General features: G+C 36.0%; 1 protein-coding gene across 1 annotated transcript in view; it reads right to left on the bottom strand.

Annotated features, from left to right (window-relative positions):
• Positions 1 to 22,673, bottom strand: part of REEP3 (receptor accessory protein 3) — a 98,539-nt gene that overhangs the window by 43,201 nt on the left and 32,665 nt on the right. The window contains exon 2 of the mRNA XM_043927025.1: positions 6,655 to 6,727. Within this exon, the coding sequence (XP_043782960.1) occupies positions 6,655 to 6,727 (73 nt within the window). The remainder of the gene's footprint in view (positions 1 to 6,654; positions 6,728 to 22,673) is intronic.

The raw sequence follows: 22,673 nt of genomic DNA, 5'->3' as shown, positions 1-22,673 counted from the left end.
ATGGCTGAGCGACTTCACTTTCACTTTTCACTTTTATGCATTGGAGAAGGAAACGGCAACCCACTCCAGTGTTCTTGCCTGGAGAATCCCAGGGATGGGGTTGCACAGAGTCGGACACGACTAAAATGACTTAGCAGTAGCAGTAGCAGATAAAACAATTAATGAAAATGAAGTAGAGAAAATCCTTAAAGAAATAATTTTAAACAAATTTCCAGAGTTGAAGGACAAAGCATTCTTGGATTAAAAGGGATGACTGAAGGTTTAGCAAAATTGATTGTAACTGGCTTACACCAAGGCACGTCATCTTGAAAATTTGAAACAATGGGAACACAGAAGATTCCCACAAGCAGGTAAGATGCCAAATGCCAAATGTGTCAGATGGCTGCACAGCAACACAAGAAGTTAAAAGACAAAATTCTGAAGGAAAATACTTTCAGCCTACCCTCTCAAAAAAAAAAAAAAAAAAAACACCTCTCAAAAAGCCTTCTCAGGAAGAAAGGCGTGCATCAAAATGAGGACATAAAAGAAGAAAGAGGAAAACAGGAGATTAAAAAATCTGAGGATCTAAGAGTCAGTCTGGACTATCTAATGGATGAGAATACACGGAGAGGAAATTCACACATCTGTCAGAGTGTGGGTCTAAATAAGCAAAGAGAACAGAAAATGCCAAATAAGTGAACAAAACAAAACAGAAAAACAAGATAACGAATAACAAATTACTGTGAAGAAAAAGAATGGTCATGGCAGGATACTGTAGACATCAGATGCAAATGGTGTTTCTATGGTGAAAAACCTTATATAATAGGTACTGATTTAAATGCTTTGTTGTATTAACTCATATAATCCTCACAACCACCAGAGGAGGCAAGTACCACTACTGTACTTTTTTTCCAGATAAGGAAAGTGAGGCCAAAAAATAACCTGTTCAAAGATACAGCTAGTAAGGCCAAGATGATAAGCCAAGCAGCCCTGTTCTTTATCTCTAGACTCTATTGCTTTTTTCTAATTTAGCCTCAATAACATAAATACTGAATACTGATCCAACTCAAATTACATTCTAATGATAAGTGAAAGTGAAGTCGCTCAGTTGTGTCCGACTCTTTGCGACCCTATGGACTGTAGCCTACCAGGCTCCTTTGTCCATGGCCTTTTCCAGGCAAAAGTACAGGAGTGGGTTGCCATTTCCTTCTCCAGGGGATCTTCCTGACCCAGGGATCGAACCCGGGTCTCCCATATTGTAGGCAGACGCTTTACTGTCTGAGCCACAAGGGAAGTCTACATTCTAATGACAGTGGAAGGCTATAGGGAAATTATGCAAGTATATAATGACATTGGGTAACTAACAAATCATCTTTAACAGAAGGAAGTCAACTGATGAGATACATCTGAAAAATTAAGAAACAGCAATACAGGCATGTATTTAGATGTATAGATAAATACTAACGGATTCGGATAAAAGAATTGAAAGTAGTTTCCTCGAAAGTTAGAAACAGGGAGGAGGAAAGTGGGGAACTGTTGTTTTACATAATAAGCTTTGAACAACTGTTTGATTTTAAAATTATAAATAAGTAAAGCTTTGATAAAAACCCAAAGTAAAATTTTTTTCAAAAAGTAAATTAAAAGTAGATCAGAATAAAAAAAAAAAAAAAAAAAAAAAAAGAATAAAAAATAAATAGGAATGCAGCCTGACAAAACTAATTTTCAAAAAATTAAAAAAAAAAAATCCCTGTTTTTGATGTATTGCAGAAACCAACACAATATTTTAAAACAATTATCCTTCAATTAAAAATAGATAAAATTTTTAAAAATCCCTTTAATTCGTTAAATTTTCATACTTCTCAAATTATGAAAACCCTTCAATCAGATGAGTGTTTTTAATCCAAAATATGAAAAGATGCCTGGGGAACACATTTGACAATAAAGTTTCTTTACTACGTTTTTCCCCTTTATAACTGGTAGACAAATTTCTGACAGACAGAACTAGTAGTAGGCAACTTAAGATTTTACCAAATGACAAGCATGTGGCATATTTGTTCACCTTCATATCACCCAAATATTCAGTCAAAAATTAGGTCACTTTCAAACACTAAGTCAACAGGGTTTAGAGGGCCTTTCAGAAAGTCACCTCCCAGAGTTTTCCCTGTTCTTTGTTCTTGCTCACAGTAAATCTCAGGACCAAATTTCTGTGATCTCTAAGTACTGTGACCCAGTCTTTTCATTGCCACTTTCCCCAACATTCTTAGAATAAGAACACTGGTTTCCTAGAAAAGCTACAGCAATTATACACAACTTGGAAGTAAACACTCTATTTTCAAGTCGTGAGACGGTCTAGGCTTGAAAAAAATTGCAAAACCATACTAGTTCTTCAGTAAGTTTACATTTCAATTACTGCAAGACTGAAAGACTTTAAGTAGGCCATAGCTGCCACACTATACAGGAAATTATATCCTAGGAAAGCTCCATTTTAAAAATAGGCAAAGGAAGAAAGGAAGGTTGCCAAAATACATAGCACTTTTCATTTGTTTTGATTTGAATACAGCATCTGTTTTATCAGGTGCAATCTACAATATTTGCAGGCTTAAAGGTAATGGTAGCAGTTAGGGTGGGAAGAAGTAAATTAACCAAAAACGTTTGCTTTCTGAGAATAATTTTGAAGTAGAAGATATCAGTAGAATTTAGGTATTAACCAAACATCACAGAATAACTGGACTTAGGGATAAGTCAGACTGGTCTGTGTACTCCTTAAGGAGCAGAATCAAAGCTGAGAAACTAGACCCATCCACTGAAGAAAGGGACATGTTCTTGTAAATACTATTTAATATTTGTTATATACTTAGAAGTCAACTCTTCTTCCTTCTTTATTCATTAAAAAAATATTGAGTACCTACTATGTAACATGTACTGTTCTAGGTATAGGAATATAGCAATTAACAAAACAACAAAACTCTCTTTGGAGCTTATCCGGTGGGAAAAACAAACACACACACAAAAAATACAATACAGATAGTATAAAAGGTTATTAAGAATATAACAGGGAAATTTTAAGAAAGTTACTCTTATTAAGAAACTACCAGATAGAAAACAAATTTGGATGGAATTACAAGAAAACTTTGTGAGAACAGAGTTTTGATAAAATTGCTATAAATCAGGGGTAAAATCAGATGACTTAAGTTTAGGTGAGGCTCACTAAGAAAATGATACTCAACATTTTTGTCACAAGTAAATTTAGGCTGGAAATATTTAAAGAACTGCCAAGACCATACAGAACTTTCAAAAACTTCTCATTTTATCTTTAACCATTTTGATTACAGTTGGTTTAGATGCTTATGGGTCCTGCCCTCATACTGGTTAAGCTGTTTCACAGCTCTTCTTGGAAAATATCCACATAACTGGGGTCTCGGAAGATTCACCTTGGAATTAATCACAGGCATATTCGCTGGTTGGTGGTGAAAGCTGTTTCAACTTTTTTGCTTTTCAAGCGAGAAAAATCCTCATTTATTTTCTAATCTGATACCTTTCCTGCCTTAATGATTCATGTGACCCTGGGCAAGTTAGTTCACTTCACAGAGCCTGTGATATTCCAATATTCCTTACTACTTTATGGAATTGGAGTGAGGGCCACTGAGATATTGTATTAGGCAGAAGAATAACGTCTCCCTCCTCTAAAGATGGCCCTGTCTCAATCCCTGGAACCTGTGAATATGTCGGGTTGCGTGTTAGAGGAGAAATCAGGCTGCACATGGAATTCAGGTGGCTAATCAGCTGACCCTCAGATGGGGCGAGGAGGCTGGATCACTCAGGTGAGTCCAACGTAGTCACGAGAGTCTTTATTAGGGGAAGAGGACTTCGGAACCTTCTTTTATCTCAGGAGAACCAGAGAGACAGCAGCTTGAGGAGGTCTCAGTCCAATGTTCCTGGCTTTGAAGCTGGAGGAATACAGCCGTAAGCCAAGGAGTGTGGGCTGCCTGTAGAAGCTAGCAAAGGTAAGGAAACTGATTTTCCCCTAGAGTTTCCCAAAGGAATGAGGCCTGTGGCTCCATTTCAGATTTCTGACTTTTGAGACTGGAAGAGAATACATTTGCTTTGGTTTAAGCCAGTAAATGTGTGGCAACTGTTATAGTAGCAACTGGAAATAATAATACATAAAAGTATTTTGAAAAAAAAAAAGAAAAAAAAAAGTATTTTGAAATTGGTAGAAATTACGTAAACGTTAAGAGGTTATTTTTCTAGTATGATATCTCTGCTTAGTCTCTTCAGCAGACTTGATGGCAGACAGTTCGGTCCCCAGGAGGTCTTAGGGTAGTATCATACTTCTGTGTCAAAAGCAGATTCCTGCCGTTTTTCTTTCAATGCCTGACTGTTTTTCCGTTTCACTCTAGCTCTTGTGTAATTTGTGAAGCAGATTTGATTACCATGTAATTATCAAAACAACTCCAGCCACCTGCCTTTTTGCTTCCCCAGTTTCCCTTCAATTACTCATGATTCTGATATTCCCAAAGGGATGGTTAAAGAACTTGTTTCAGAGTCATAATACTGTAGCAAAATTATGTACAGATAATTCTTTCTTTGTTTTATGAGTTAATTTCTAAAAAGATGTGCAAGGCAATATGCGAAGTATATAGCCAAATATGTATGTACATAGGTATGTGTGTATATATAAACATATAAGCACATGTCAAGTCTTAAAGTTTTTCCAATGGTTTTAATAAGAATGTTAATGGATTCTCTTCCATCGGTTAAATTACTTTAACTTATGAAGCAGGACTAAAATTTGAGGATTAGACCATTCTTACTAACACCAAATTTATAGAATAATGCAGTAGTAAAATTTTGAGTGTTGCACTAAGGGAATAAAACACAAATCTATGTTTTTAAGTCCTTAAAAACATTAACAAAATTAAATTGATACATAGTAAGAAATGTAATAATACTGTCATAATGGTTCTTAGGTCAATCCTTGAATAATACTGTTTTTTCTGCCCTTCTATCATTAATTTACACATGAAGGGCCTCTTTTTATTGTAATTTGTTATACTGTTATGGGTTTCCCTAATAGCTCAGATGGTAAAGAATCTGCTTGCAATGCAGGTGACCTGGATTCAATCTCTGGGTTGAGAACATCCCTTGAAGAAGGAAGCGGCAACTCACTCCAGTATTTTTGCCTGGAGAATTCCATGAACAGAGGAGTCTGGAGGGCTACAGTCCATGGGGTTGCAAAGAGTTAGACACAACTGAGTGACTAACACATACATACTTTTATATTTCCTTTTCCAAAATTTTATCTTTTATTTAGGGGATGGCATTTGTGTGGCTGCTGACAAGATCCTCATATTACTAGAACTTCATTTTCAACTTGTAATTTTTTTCCAACAAAAACATTGTACATTTGGGAGTGAGAATACTTCAAGCACAGATAGGTACACAGAGACACTCAGATATACCAGTTATTGTTTATCCTTGGTTTATAACACTTCATAGGTAAGATGGACCCAGAGTTGAGGAACATATCACCCTGTGTACTTCAAATATACAATTAAGTAGATTCAGAAAAAAAAAAAAAATCTCATTTAATAACACTATCATAAACTTTTCAAATGAGGATTGTATTGGCCAGTACAATTAATTAGCAGCAAGTTGTATACTCCCAGCTTATACTTTTGTGGTGTTTAGAAATGAAGAGCAAGTCTTATTTTTATCTTTTAAAACAGAATTTCAATTAAAATATGACACCATAAGGCAAAGCGTTGTCTGTGGACTAGTGCAAGGTTGTGGAGTGTTAACTGTTTTGCTTTAAATATAAAATTGACAATAATTTCAGATCTACTACATCTAATGATAAAAGTTTCGGCAGTATTTTGTATGTTTTCGGAGTTTGACTTCATTTTTATAGTGATTACTTTTAAAATTTATTTTAAAAAGTATTGGTCTACGACACAATGGAAATTATTAAAAAAAAAAAAACAAAAACCCAAAGTGGTCCTGTATCACAAGTAGCTTGAGAAGCACTGTTAACTGAAGAAAAGTGCTTGTATCTAAAAACTAAAGTATGCCAGTACCATAACACAATATTTGAAGAATTTATTATAATAAACATTTAAAAATTAGTGAAAGTAAAACAAAAAAAAACAAACCAACAGCTAAGAGATGAGGAAGAGGAAAGTGAAAGAGAAAAGAAAGACTGATGACTGAAGAGGAAATCATTACAACATAGTATGATTCAAGAAGAAAAAGAGAATGTACTTGTCAGTAGTCGTAAGGTATCTATATATTTAATCAATTAGAAGGTGACAAAATGCCTGTGAAGGAAGGAAAAGATTTTGGGACTATAGAGCTATTCCAGGTAAACCGATACATTTATAAGACTGAAAAACAGACGATTTCCCAACCTCTTATTTTACTGGAGGTTGAATAGAGATCCAATGACTCATTTGGGAATCATACTTGTTTAAATGCCAAGTGACAGCAAATTATTTTTGAAATTCCACTTTGGAATTATATTCAAAATTAGTTTTAAAAAAAGACGAACTTCATTACATTTATATAACATTTTTACCCCAAAACATTATTCCAGCTGTTTCTAAAATAATGTTTTTCTCGTATTGTATACAGTGGAAACATTCAACTAGAATTGATCACTCACAAAACTATACTTACATATTCCTTTACGTTTTTCGTTTTCACAGCTTTGTATGAATAATATGCAGGATAAAGCATTCCAAACACCAACCTAAAAGCAAAAAGTGCAAGAGGACAAATCAAACATAACAATGGTTTTAATAGCTCATGAAAATTTCACCTAATAGAAAAGTAGCTAGTACATGAAAAACACATGACAGTGTGAATGTACAAAAACTTGGTGTATAAACTAAATCCACTCAGAAAATCAAAGTAAAAAAATATTTTTTGAAAACAAAAGGACAGTTTCAATATTTTACACAGGTTTATAGGAAAAAAAGATTTATTTTAAAAATGGCCATTTAAAATCTTTTATTCCACAAAAAATATTCTGTGGATCCCTGAACATTTTGGAAAATGTCCAAAATTGCAGAAAGTAAAATAAAAATTGTCCTCAGACTATGAGTCAGAAATTACCACAGGCAACACTTTAGTGTATGCAAATCCCATTTTTTATCCATGGGATGCAAAACTAAAACAGACATAATGTTTGCATACACACACACAATTTGTGATAATGGAAAAGGTGGTCCTTCACTCTGATTTCTAATTATGACAGTGCTATGAAACAATACTTGATATATTTATTATAATATATATTAAAATAACACAAAGCATTTATAAAATGACAATTACTAACAGGATTTAGTTCTAACAGATAGCATTAAATTATTTCACCAAATCCCAGATCCAAGGAATGTGTGTGTGTATATACACATATATAGACACAGAAATGATATGACACAGTACACATTGGCATTTTCACATAATACATCATGGAATTTTTCTCTTCAGATATTAGTCTACAGTATTGATACCTTCACTACATTCCACAATGATATCCGCATGGTTTAAAACAGTCCCGTATTTATAGGCTTTTGGTTAATTTCCAGATTTCTACTATTGTGCTGTACTTAGTCACTCAGTCATGTCCGACTCTTTGTGACCCCATGGACTGTAGCCTGCCAGGCTCCTCTGTCCCTGGGGATTCTCCAGGCAAGACTACTGGAGTGGGTTGCCATGCCCTCCTCCAGGGAATCTTCCCAACCTAGGGATCGAACCAGCGTCTCCAATGTCTCCTGCATTGCCAGGCAAGTTCATTACCACTAGTGCCATCTGGGAAGCCTCTCTTGAGGCACAGGAGGAGTTATTTCCTCAGGGCAAGAATTCTAAAACGGAATTTTCTTCAAACTTTCTCTGGAGTCTAAAGAATACTGTGACCACACTGTCAAAAATCGTATTTTTCCATGGTCATAGTTTCATAGCCAAAATTTAGACCAGATAGTGCTCAAATTGGCCCTGATAACAAGGGCAGATTGGTCCCAGCAGGGATTGTCCCTCTGGGGAAGTAGGGGTCTTAGTTTGATCAGCCCCAGGATGTTGATGATAGGAGAAAGTCTTGGACATAAGGGAACTTCAGTCCACTTTCCTATCCTATGCCAATAAAGAGCTAGTATTTTTAGGCCATTTTTCTTATCCTTGGATCACAGCTATAGGTTGAACAGTCATTAAAAAATTTTTTTTCCAAGAAGTTCCCAGGTGGGGTGTGGAAACTTAGAGGAAGTGCGTCCCATAGTAGCTTGAGCAGTTTGTACCAGATGTCTTCGCACTATTGCACATAATACAAAAAAAATTTCTGTGCACACTGATATTCACTTCTTAATTGTGATGTTGCTGCTTCATAGAGTATAGACATTTTTGCCTGTTACCAAATACGCCCTGCAGAGAAGGAGTTCTACTTTACATTCCTATACATTGCCAATCATGTGTATCATGATTTTTTTAAAAAGTTTGCCAGCTAAATAAGAGAAAAATAATCATCTCATATGTGTTAGTAGTTCGAGTTTTTTTTTCAAGTGTTTACTGTTTTTCCGATACATGAAGTGTATGATATTCTGTTGTCTACTTTCCTGTTTTGGTTTATTTTTAAAAGGAGTTCTAGAATAGTTTTATTTTTACAGAAAAGTAGGGAAGATAGTATAGATAGTTCCCAATAGTTCCCACTAAGTCCTATTAACACTACCTTGTATGAGTATGGTATATTTGTCATAATTAATAAATCATTTAAACTATATTATTAACTAAAGTCCAGGCTTCCTTGGTGGTTCAGATGGTAAAGAATCTGCCTGCAATGAGGGAGACCTGGGTTTAACCCCTGGGTTGGGAAGATCCCCTGGAGAAGGGCATGGCAACCCACTCCAGTACTCTTGCCTGGAGAATTTCATGGACAGAGGAGCTTGTCCATAGGCTACAGTCCACTGTGTTGCAAAGAGTCAGACATGACTGAGTGACTTTCACAAAATCCATACTTTATTCAGATTTCTTACAGTTTTTACTTAGCATCCTTTTTCTGTCCCAGGATCCCATTAAAGATAGCATATTTACAGTTGTTGTCGTCCCTCCTTAGGACTCTTGGCTGCAACAGTTTCTCAGACTCCTTGGGAAATGATCTGGACAGTTTTGAGGAATATAGATCAACTACACTGTAGGAATACCAGACCACCTGACCTGCCTCTTCAGAAATCTGTATGCAGGTCAGAAAGCAACAGTTAGAACTGGACACAGAACAGACTGGTTCCAAATAGGAAAAGGAGTACATCAAGGCTGTATATTGTCACCCTGCTTATTTAACTTATATATATCTCAGAGTACATCATGAGAAACGCTGGGCTAGATGAAGCACAAGCTGGAATCAAGACTGCCGGGAGAAATATCAATAACCTCAGATATGCAGATGACACCACCCTTATGGCAGAAAGTGAAGAAGAACTAAAGAGCTTCTTGATGAAAGTGAAAGAGAAGAGTGAAAAAGTTGGCTTAAAGCTCAACATTCAGAAAACTAAGATCATGGCATCTGGTCCCATCACTTCATGGCAAATAGATGGGAAACAGTGGCAGACTTTTTTTGGGCTCTAATACCACTGCAGATGGTGACTGCAGCCATGAAATTAAAAAGACACTTCTTGGAAGGAAAGTTATGACCAACCTAGACAGCATATTAAAAAGCAGAGACATTACTTTGCCAACAAAGGTCCGTCTAGTCAAGGCTACGGTTTTTCCAGTGGTCATGTATGGATGTGAGAGTTGGACTGTGAAGAAAGCTGAGGGCCAAAGAATTGATGCTTCTGAACTGTGGTGTTGGAGAAGACTCTTGAGAGTCCCTTGGACTGCAGGGAGATCCAACCAGTCCTTCCTAAAGGAGATCAGTCCTCAGGTTCATTGGAAGGACTGATGTTGAAGCTGAAACTCCACTACTTTGGCCACCTGATGTGAAGAGCTGACTCATTTGAAAAGACCCTGATGCTGGGAAAGATTGAGGGCGAGAGGAGAAGGGGACGACAGAGGATGAGATGGCTGGATGGCATCACCAACTCAATGGGCATGAGTTTGAGTAAAATCCAGGTGTTGGTGATGGACAGGGAGGCCTGGCGTGCTGCAATCCATGGGGTCGCAAAGAGTTGGACACGACTGAGCAACTGAACTGACCACTATAGGAAACTGCTCTACTGGCATCTGTCTGATGTTTTTCTTATGATTAGGTACGGTATGGGTTTTGGTGAGGAAAATCCCAGAAGCACAGTTCCATCGCATCACATGATATCAAGGGCACACACTATCAGCACGGCTTCACTGTTGACGTCAAGCCCGAACACCAGGCTGCAGTGGCGTCCGTTCGACCTGCCATTGTGAGGTTACTCCCCCGCCCAGCCTGCTTTCCATGCTGCGGTCTTGAGAAGGAAGTCACTATGCACGGGCCATGCTTGAGTGAGGAGCTGACCTCTATCTCCTTGAGGGTGCAGTAGCTATATAAATTATTCGGAATTCTTCTGCGTGGAGATTTGTCTATTATTCCCCAGCCATTTATTCAATAATTTATTTACATCAATATGGACTTGTATGTTTATTTTACACTTTCTAGGTTTTAATCTATATGTTACTCAAAAGCTTTGAACGTTGGGAGATCTTTCAGTTAATTCCTGTGTCCCTTCGATTTACCTCTATAATTGGGAGGGACTTTTTTTTTTTAAGCAATTACTAATTACTTTCTGGCACTATAAAATGGACCTGGCTCAAAAAAAAAATGGACCTGGCTCATACCATGTAATAATTCCTGTTGCATCCCTAGAATCAGCCACTTCTCCATGGAGTCTTGGTTTCTTTTATTGGACAGCGGTATTTAAGACTGTCTGGTATTTAAAATCTGAGTGCTAAGTGTGCTCACTGTTACTGGAATGTAGGTGACTCAAGGCCCTTTGTGTGTTTTGTATGTTAGCCAATATCTTTCTAGGTTATTATCTTTTGATTTTGTTTATGAAGTTTGCTCAAATACATAATGTATTACATTTGCCAGGGCTGCCATAACCAAATACCACAGACTGGATGGTTAAAACAATAGATGTTTATCGTCTCATAGTTCTGATGGCTGGAAGTCCAAGGTCAAGGTGTGGGCTAGTTTAGTTTTTTCCTGAGGTATTTCTCTTTGGATTGTAGATGGTCAGGTTCTCACTGTGTCCTCATGTGGTCATACCTTGGTCTGTGTGTGTGTCCTAATCTCTTCTTCTTGTAAGAATACCAGTCATATTGGATTACGGCCCACTCTGAATACCTCATTTTAGCTTACTTGCCTCTTTAAAGATCTTATCTCCAAATACAGTCACATTCTGAGATATACTGCAGGTTAAGACTTCAACATACAAGTTTTGGGAGAGGGACACAATTCAGCCCGTAACACATACTAATTTAAGGACTTTCAAATAAGTGTTTCCATTTAAATATGCATTCTTAGACTGAGAGCAAGTGAATATTTATATCTTTATATGAGAGATATAGAGAAAGAGAGGTTTTTAGTTCATTTATAGTTTATCTGAGGGAGGGGGGATGGGCTATAAATTCCTGGTGACATCCTTCAGAAAGCTGAACCATGCATTTGGGGCTCATATCACCAGGCCCGAGGAACAACAAGTCTTCTCCTGCTCGGGATTTTATCCTCGCCAACTGAAAGTCACATTATTAACACTCTACGTTATCTAATAATACTACCCTGTGAATGCTACCTCACCAGAAGCCACTTCCCAGACTCTGGCTATGAGATTGTGAGCTGTGCCACAGAGCCTCGGGCTTTTCAGTCTAACCTTTCAAGAGGCATAGAGGCTTTCCAGCTTAGTGGTTTCTAAGAAGTCAGTTGACTTAGCACCTGAGGTGTAAACGAGAACACAACTCTCAGGTCTGCTATGTATTCATCCTCACTGCCAACCTAAGGTGTAATCCCACCATCAGCCACTGCAGATAAAGGTTTACATATTCAAGTTAATCATTTCTGTCTACTTTGTATTTCCTTTTACAACCGGGACACAATCAACGTGTTATCTTCCATATTCTCATACAACCTAGTACTAGTAGCTGGATTTAAATTCAACATGAACTTTTCCATCACTATCAGTGTATGAATCTTTTACTTCTCCTTCCCCTGCTATATCACGCATTCAATCTGTAACTCGGGTTTCTCCTTGGGGAGCACCCATGCATCCATCGTCTTTTATTGATATACCAGTGGCCAGTGATACATTTGGGCGTGCGCCGTCTCATCTGACTTACTCAATGGTTTTCCCAGCACAGCTCTGGCTCCATGGTCAGATCCGTCTTCCTAACACACCTGCTGTACCGCCTTGCCCAAAGACTTTAGTAGCTGGCCTCTTCACCTGCTTGCCAACCGGCCCATGTGGGGACTCATATCAGAACGTAATTTGGAAAACCACTGCCTTATATAAACCATCGGTTCCAACAGGGTTTCCTCAACATGCCTCTTGTATTCCTGCTTCAGTCCTGGAGTGTGTGCTCCCTGCCTGCAAAGTCTCCTTTCCTCCTTATCCTCCCCTCCCTCCCTCTCCTTTCTTTCTTCTATTTTTTTTTTCCTGGCTAAATTAACTTTTCCCCATCAAGATCCCACCCTCTTCCATAGACTTCTAAATTACTTTTATTGTGAATTTTAGAATTTGTTAGCATTAGTCATTTTTCCTTTAGCATACTCTATTTTAGATTGTTTGAATTCTTAATGTATATATAACTGACTTCGAAAATAATTTTCTTACATATAGTAAGATTTGGTGCTAGTTGGTGCTATGCATATGGGTGTTTTGCCTTTATTTTTTAACCTCTGTATTGAATAGAACCAGTCAAATGAACAAATATTATGTCCCTAACACCTAAATGTTGTAAAGAGTAGAAACCAATAATGTATTTCATTTGGAACATGGGAAAGATTAAATGTCTTAGTGAATAGTGGGACAATTTTTAAAGACCACCACTGTTCATATTATAATTTATTATTGCTCCAATGAGAATATTACTGGATAATTTATTACTAACATTGTAATATTTTTTCAGTTAATTTTTGGGTTCATTTTCTTTAATATTGGGCTCTACTGTAGATGTTTGCAACCTGGGAGGTCAGGCATAAAGCCAAAGCATGAGCACATAGTGTACAAAATCAAATAAAGTTTATTTTAGAAGGCCACCTACAAAATAAATTTACAGTTTATAAAGGGAGTATTTACTACAAATAAACTTGCCCTATAAATATGAATATCATTTCAGTTACAGAGGCAGGAAGAAATAGTTGCTCATTTCCTCTTAATCTGATTTTTGCCTAAAGAGGTGAGAACTTTGCCAAAATACTCATAATACCCTTCCCTCCCGTTAAGGTAAAGTTGCCTATATGAACACTGGCTATGCTGAAAAACACTGTTTAAAAAAGGAAATAAAATTTATGGGAATGCAGTAGTGAAGATGGTTCTTGTATCATTTTTCATATATGAAAAATACTTGAAATAGCTATCTTCTGGACAGATGTTAAGACACAATTCATCTTCCACCAAAATTGTTTGAAAATTACATGCTCAAAGGGCAATCTAAGAAGCAATGAATAAGGGTGCGCTCAATACTAGAATTAATGTCGTCAAAGCATAAAAGTTAAGCATCAATTCATAAAAAATTGATTAAATACTTTTCTGATTAAGATTCTAAAAAAGAACTTATTGCAGAATTTTTGGAAGATATACAAAAGCATAAAAAAGACAATAAAAATCACCAAGAAATTCCATGACTGAATAAACCATCTTTCTTTTTTTTTTTTAATTTTTTATTTTATTTTTTTTAATTAGTTGGAGGCTAATTACCCATCTTTCTTTTATAAATGTATTTGTTATGATTTTTACTAAACTTTTCACAAGCCTGATATATCACTCAAAGTCTTTCAAACTTTAAAAAATGCATCAATAATATTTTAATAACAAACTGATCAATTTAATTAACATTTAAACAAATTACAAAGCTCTAATTCCAAGGATTTAAACTTCCTTTTTATTACTCTTGTCATTCTTTTAAAAACACTGAAAGGGCTTCCTTGGTGGCTCAGTGGTAAAGAATCCGCCTGCCAATGCAGCAGACATGGGTTTGATCCCTGAATCCAGGAAGATTCCACATGCCGCAGAGCAACTAAGCTCATGTGCCACAATGACTAAGCCTGTGCTCTCGAGCCCAGGACCCACGTGTCAGAACTGCTGAAGCCTGCATGCCCTAGAGTCCAGGCTCCGCACCAAGAGAAGCCACCACAGTGAGAAGCCCGCGCGCTGCAATGAAGAGTAGCCCCTGCCTGCCGCAACTACAGAAAAGACCTAGAAACAAAGAACCAGCACAGCCAAAAGTAAATAATTAAAAAAATGAAAAATAAAGTCACACACAAATAGAACAGTGTTAATAAAGCAAATCCCTCTATCAGCAAGTTTTTTTAACTGTAGTTGATTTACAATGTTGTAATTGCTGTAGTATAGCAAAATGACTCAGTTACACAGACACATGTATCCTTTTTCATTATGGTTTATCCAAGGATACTGAATACAGTTTACTGTGCTATAAAGCAGGATCTTGTTTATCCATTATATATATAAAAGCTGGCATCTACTGACCTATATCTCCCAGTCCATCCTTCCTCCACCCCTACCTCCTGGCAGCCACAAGTTTGTTCTCTGTGAGTCTGTTTCTATTTTCTGGATGGGTTCATTTGTGTCATGTTTTAAATTCCACATATAAGTGATATCATATAGTATTTGTCTTTCTCTTTCTGACTTACTTCACTTAGTATGATAATCTCCAGTTGTATCCATGTTGTTGCAAATGATGCTATTTTGTTCTTTGCTATGGTTGAGTAGTATTCCACTGTATATATGCACTACATCTTTATCCATTCGTCTTGATGGACATGTAGGTTGTTTCCATGTCTTGGCTACTGTGAATACTGCTGCTATGAACATAGGGGTGCATGTATCTTTTTGAATTATAGTTCTGTCTGGGTATATGCCCAGGAATGGGATTGCTGGATCATATGATAATTCTGTTTTTAGTTTTCTGAGGAACCTCCATACTGTCTTCCATTATGGCTCACCAACTTATACCGCCACCAGCATTGTAGGAGGACGGGTCCCTTTTCTCCACACCCTTTCCAGCACTTATTTGTAGACTTTTTAATGATGGCCATTCTGACAGGTGTGTAATTTTGATTTTCATTTCTCTAATAATTAGTGATGTTGAGCATCTTTTCATGTGCCCATTGGCCATCCGTATGTCTTCTTTGGAGGAATGTTTATTTAGGTCTTCTGCCCATTTTTTTGATTGGGTTGTTTGTTTTTTTTGTTGAGTTACATGAGCTGTTTTTATATTTTGGAGATTAAGCCCTTGTCTGTTGCACTGTTTGCAAATATTTTCTCTGTCTGTAGGTTGTCTTTTCATTTTGTTTATGGTTTCCTTTGCTGTGCAAAAGTTTGTAAGCTTGATTAGGTCTCATTTGTTTATTTTTGTTTTTATTTCTAGTGCCTTAGGAGACTGACCTAAGAAAACATTGGTATGATTTATGTCAGAGAATGTATCATGTAGTTTTAAAAATTAACAGTGATCCAGCCTTAACATTTTGGCATTATCTTTTCTAGTTTTTCTACAATCTTTTACAACATTATCTTAACATTTTAAAGACCAATATTAAAAAAGTTCTATATTATGTTATAAAATATCATAATTTAAACATAATCAATTGACATCTTAGAGCACATAGACTTTTATCCTTATAAGTCTCTATAATTACTAATAATAGCAATTATTTATCAACATTTCATATTAGGCAGGATGTTAAACACTTTTGATATATCATTTCAACTTAGTTCTCATACTAACACCTAGAGATAGGTGATATTTTCATACCTATTTTACAAATGCAAAAACTGAGCCTTACAGAAGTTTAAAAAAAATCCAGTGTTAAATATCTTGTAAGTTTATTGGCTACATTCAAAGTCAGGCACTCTACTGCAAAATCCACACTTAAAAAAATCACTGTTTATCTCCTAATGACATATCGTAGAACTGGAATAGCTAAGTCAAAGGGGCTGAGATTTTGAAGATCTTTGATATATATTGCCAAATTGCTCTTTGGAAAAGTAATATTATATTCTTATAAGGAATGTATAAAATACCCATTTAAGGACTATGTAATAACACAGAAGTCAAACAAGTAAAATACAGTAGGAGAGTCAGTGGGCATTTTTTCCAGTGGATGAACTGTGTTTTGTAGATAATATATGGATTAGAACAATCACGTGGTGCATAAATTGATACTTAAAAGAGGAAAACATCCCCAAATATTACAATGATGCTAACATTTAATTTCAGATCTTAATTTCCCCTGAATTGTCTTTGTATTACAAGTTACTGCTCTAATATTAGAATTGTGACTGTAGTTTGCTAAAAGTAAGCATAACAAATAGCTTATTGCTGATAATAAACCATAAAACACCAATACGTAATATGACCATACTCATTGGCACCTGGGGTTGCTCGGTTGGCAAATTCTCCTTATTGCACTGCGTTCAGAATCATGCTCCCAAACAAACAAAAAATGTTATGGTGTTCTATTACATTACAGGACAAACTCAATGAGAAGAAAGATTAACTGAAATGGAATAGCTAATATTAAAGAAACAAAACATAGGATCAAAAATCAGAATGATGAAAGACAGATGTACCAGGCTCGTTACGGCGAGTCTGTCATAATTAACAAGATACCATGTACACTCTTAAAGAGCAATGCAAAATAAAACATTCCGGGCCCTCATCACAGAGTATAAACAAACCCCATCTGTCTGTAATTCACTTTACACTAAAGACTGAGACCAGTGAAGTGCACATAAAATAACATGACCTAAGGATAGTAAACATGCAGAGGTCTCTCAGCTGCTCATTCCTGTGACCAAGAGAGAAACTGCTACTCATTCACTGCACTCTTTTCTGCCGACCCTGTCTCGGAAACTTGTCAACACAGCACCAACATGAGTTCACAACAAAGGACAGACGCTAAGTGGATTTAACTTGCCTTTTTTTTTGGTTTGTTTTTGGCCATCCTTGTTCTAAACCTTTATTTCTCTAGGTGGTGTCATCCTAAATTGGGATCAAGCTCGACTACCAGGTTATGTTCTTAAACATCACGCGTATCTTCTTTGAGGGAAAGTCACTTTAAAGGAATTATTATTTTTTAATAATACATTCTTGTTTCTTCTTGAAGTACAGTATAAGAAACTGCCATATGAAACCCATGACTATAAATAACAGGGGAATAGTATTAAGAGCATTGTGTATTATATATTGTGTAATATATTATATTCCTGTATATTAAATCTAATATGTGAGATTTAACTTGGAATTCAGTACTTAGCTTTCTTTGAGAAAATGATGCCCTACCTTCTATCTGATAAGAATCATATTGCTCCTTTTTTCCCTCCCGACTAGTTGCCAGGAAGCCGATAGGCAAAATTTGCTGTTCAACCATCACAGACAGGCCTTAAGATTGGCATATTTATACAGTTCTTGTATTCACAGGTTTTTATTTTCTACTTTGATTGCTATTTTTTCCTATTCTTAATTCTCTAATTTTTCTTTATTTTCTAACATACATTTGGCAAATGATTTCTCAGATAATTTGAAAAAACACAACAGAGCATAAATAAATAGTCAAAATGTACTGGTCACAACGGCTAAGCACAGAATTCAGCTCTATGGTACCAGAGAACCAAGAAAGGCATTTTTTAGTTTGGGGAGCCGAGTTTGGGAACCATGGGTAGTTCCCCAACTTAGCCACATGTTAAAATATTTTGGAGGGCTCCTTTTTAAATACTGTTTTTGTTGTTTAAAATGTATAGGTAATCTGAAAAACAAAGTAGAAAATGTAAAGTAAAAATCTCTCATTTTGAAACACTATTTCACCAAAGAAGCATGTAATTTCTAGAATAGCTTATGGTTAACTAATTTGAATATAGAAAACACATGAATAGTCAAATGGTAAATACTCAAACTCCTCACTTCTTCCTAATTACCTTATTCTATTTTGCTAAGCTCTTGCAGTTATTTCTGCCTATAGTGGAAATACTAAGTTCGGTGGGTGTCTCCTCCCAGCTCCACATTCGGTGACATCACACTGGCAGCGTGAAACAGGCTATTATTGTTGGGAGTATTTACATCATGGAAACTGGTAAATGATATGAATCAGTCCCTTTGCTCCAGTTGTTAAGCATTCCCAGCACTCCACTGCCTATATGTCTTTTAGCCAAGTGAAACTATAGTGTGCTTCTATCAGGAGGACAATGAAATACTATACATAGAAAGAATTCACAGGATTTAATGAAAACAAAAAGGCAGGCTATTCTGGCAACCAAGTTTATATTTATAAAAGGCTTCATGTAAGATAAAGAGGGCAAATGTATTTTGCCCTTTATCATAGTTAATTCTGTGTTCGAATAGATCAATTCTGTTTGAAGATTGGGTCTCTAACATTAACACAGACTCTGAGTTTTTAAAATAAAATCAGAATCTTAAACACGAGGGAATTTTAGAAACAATCTATTTTATAACAGTAGTTTTCTGAATTGTTTCAAAGTAGTATTTTTCCCTTCAGAGGAAATCTTTCTTGGGATCATGAAAAAATAAGAGATGAATGCAAATAAATGAGACAAATGCGTTAAGTTGTCCTAGAGAATTTAATTTAGTTTCACTGATTGTAGAATCCTCTGAGGAATCCTAAACCCTTGAACTATTTGAAAAGCTCTCTATAAATGGTTTAGAAGCTCCCAAATCTGTCCAGATACAAGGATCAACTGGGAATGAGAATCTTTGGAAGTGGGGCTGAAGAATCTGAATTTCTGAATTCTGCGTCTTCAAGAAACTAAGGTGTCACGACATTAGGTTACTTTAGTTTTGGATTAAAGCTGATTATGATTAAGCAATATGCAGTCCATATGAGAAGGTCAAAGTGTATTTTTAAAAGTAATGTGAAAATGACTATAGGCTATCTTGACTTTTGCCAAACTGTGTCCTTACTTAAGCACTAAAATAAATGTTAAGAGATTATAAGGAAAAAGAATTATATAAAGTGGTAAAAATTAGTAAATCCTTGAAAATAATAAATTTGTGCCTGTTTATGGCCAAATGATTACAGCTGGTACAGGGTCCAGTGATGATCCATGTATCTGTGTATATCCATGTTAAATGAGTCATTATGCTACTGTTTAAGCAGCCATCAGGTAGCAGAAGTTCATGCATGATTACTGCAAAATAATATGTAACTTTGTCTTATACAAATTTCAAGAAAAGATCTGTTGCTAAGAGTTCTCTAGTAGAGAATTCCCATTTAGTAAAACGTGTGGTCTTAAAGAAAGTATGAAAATTACAATTAGGAATAAAAAACCCATGAGAAAAGCCCAAACCCTGAATTCTTTAACCAGTGATACAAGTTTAAAACTGCCAAGAAGAAAAAAAAAAAACAGTAAAAAAAAAAATTCCTTTGTAAGACTTTATACATGTTTTAATTATAGTCATCAAGAGCTATGAAGCTTGGAATTTTCATGTCGTCAGAACTAAACTTCTAACTTTACTTCAGAGCTCTAATTTCTACTCTAAAAGGAAACCTAAAGATAACACTAAAGGGAAGAAATCAATCCACAGCAAATCAGACTAGTATTTCATCATCCTCTTACTCTCTCCCCTGCCCATCACCTCACCCTCCAACTACCAGGTCTACTGTGTGGTAGACCCAGACTAAAGAAAAATATTTTAAAATAATGCTGAACTCAATACAGAATATCCTATAGAATCACCAGCTTTTGAGGCCCTCAAGGAACTAGGCTTCCTGTGGACAGTGCTGTGTAGAATGCCATACATAACTAAAAGACGTTTCCTAAAATCGACAGCATTCCCGTTTACCAGGTCTAATTTTTCCATTCTAATTGTCACTACAAATAAGAAACTCACACATAGGATAGGTATTATTGTTCTATCTCTATAGATGATAAGGCTCAGAAACTAATTGATATTATGAATAAAGTATCCACCAAGTATCGAAGCCAAAATAAAATATAGAACTTCCAATTTTAAAACCTGTGTTCTTTGCTCTATTTCAAAAAACTCTGTTAATTCATACAATGTGTAACTCATAGCAAATATCTTCAACATTAGTAGTTGAATGAAATCAATGTTCACAAGTTATCTAAGTAATTGTGAATTGTGACCCACTAATGTATTACTGTCGCATATAAAAAGATATCTGAGATCCATTTTCTAACATTTTTATTAAAGTAGAGTTGATTTACAGTGTGCTAGTTTCTGTTGTACAGCAAAGTGACTCAGTTTTTTATATCCATACATACATGTATATAATTCTTCTTCATATTATTTTCCATTATGGTTTATTGTAAGATAGTGAATATAGTTAGTTCCCTGTTCTATATAGTAGGACCTTGTTTATATATTATATTTTATAAACAGTAGTTTGTATTTGCTAATCCCAAATTCCGAATTTATCCCTCCTCCCTTTTCCCTTTGGTAACCATAGGTCTGTGTGCCTGTTTCTGTTTTGTAAATAAGTTCATCTGTGTCATATTTTAGATTTCACATGTAAGTGATATAATACTTGTCTTTAACTGTCTTACTTCGCTCAGTATGATAATCTGTTGGTTCATCCATGTTGCTGCAAATGGCATTACTTCATTCTTTTTTATGGCCGAGTAGTACTCTGTTGTATGTGTACCACATCTTTATCCATTCATCTGTCAGTGGTCATTCAGGCTGTTTCCACGTCTTGGCTAGTGTAAATACTGCTGTCATGAACAAAGGGGTGCATGTATCCTTTTGGATTATAGTTTTTTCTGGATACATGCCCAGGAGTGAGACTGCCAGATCATATGGTAATTCTATTTCTAGTTTTCTAAGGAATCTTCACACTGTTCTCCACAAATAGTAACTGCATGAATTTACATTCCAACCAACCGTGTAGGAGGGTTCCCTTTTCTCCACACCCTCTCGCCAGCATTTGTTATTTGTAGATATTTTAATGGTGGCCATTCTGACCAGTGTGAGGTGATACCTCAGGGTAGTTTTGATTTGCATTTCTCTAATATTTAGCGACGTTGAGCATCTTTTCATGTTCCTGTTGGGCATTTGTATGTCTTCTTTGGAGAAATGAAACCCATTTTTTGGCTGGGTATACAGTACCTAAAGAATACTGTTTAATCAACATTCACATACTCTACATTCCTATCAAACTGGTTAAGTGGCTATACTTGATGGAGTTAAGAATTACTCACATCATCTGACGTTGACCCTGACTCTTGAATAACTCTCAACTCAGAGAAACTATTTCTTTATTTAGCCCCTTAAACACAGGATCTGTTAAAACCCAAACTCAGCATTAGCCCCATCAACATTAAAGATAAGGAGAGTTCGGCTGTAATCTAAAGTTTAAAAAAAGCTTCTGGTGAAGAAAAATCACACATAAACCACTTCTGAATATGTTGAGAAAACTTCCTCTCTTGAAGTACACGCCTCTACACAAATAAAAAGGAGATGAGTAAGAAAAGCCATAAACATGGGTTCTATCCTGACCTCCAAGCGAACTTCCCTGAATTGAACTCAGATTTAAAATTGCTGCCAAGTCCTCCCACTGTGCATTCATATCTACTGTGCAATCCATACTGTAGTCATCTATAGCCCCCTCACAAACAGGCATAACAACTCTTTACTGGGCTCCAACCGGTCTAAAGTGAACTGAATAATTTGCTTTCAAATAATCTGTTAATTTCTCTCCATTACACAAAAACAGATAGCAGTGATAGCACACTTGTGACAGGCACTGTATATTCTAGAAGGAAGGACACCACTGTGAATCCCCATTGCTTTTTAATTAAAAATAAGCTTGTGATGATTTGGGAATCAAAACAGTCTATTTTCATACTTCTTAAACCACTTCCTTCATTTCACTTGTTCACATCTTTCTAATAGGTCTGTTATTTCCAGTTCAATAATTTTTTTCTCATGCCATTCCTTAGAGCTAGAACAATCTTTCTATTTATGTTGAGAACTCTCCCTCTTTTCATAGGCACCCTGCATGTTACTCTTTGAGTAAGGATGTTTAAAGAAGGTTTCGTCTCCTTATTTTGTTTAAGAAATAATCAATAACAGAAATTATAAAAATCAAACCACCAGAACATAAAAATTAAACATTGTGAAAGCATCTAAAGATAATCTCTGTGTTCTCTTGGAGGTGGTCAGCTGATAAGAGGATGTCTAAGTACTTTCTTTGTACAAGCAAATCAGAGAGGAGGGAACTTTATACTATCCTGGGCAACTCATCAACAGAAAAAAGAAAGCAAACATGTGCTAGAAGAACTATACCACCACCTCATTTAATTCTGACATCACTTATTACAGCAGGAAACCAGCCTGACAGTTGGGCACTAACAAGCTCTCTGGCTTTTAGGAAATATCACTGTTTCAGAACAGCAGTTTTAGATGATCCTATTCCCACTCTTGAGAAATGGTACAGAATCCACCAATTCTGACTTTATGGCTTTTTGCTCCCTAAAAAAAAATACAAAAGTGATTAAACAAAGGACAGCCGATATGTCCATTGA

The sequence above is a fragment of the Cervus elaphus genome, chromosome 15 (assembly GCF_910594005.1).
Source record: "Cervus elaphus chromosome 15, mCerEla1.1, whole genome shotgun sequence".
NCBI classification, from domain to species: Eukaryota; Metazoa; Chordata; class Mammalia; order Artiodactyla; family Cervidae; genus Cervus; species Cervus elaphus.
Note: the sequence above shows the minus strand (reverse complement) of the source record. Positions and strands in the feature narration are given on the sequence as shown.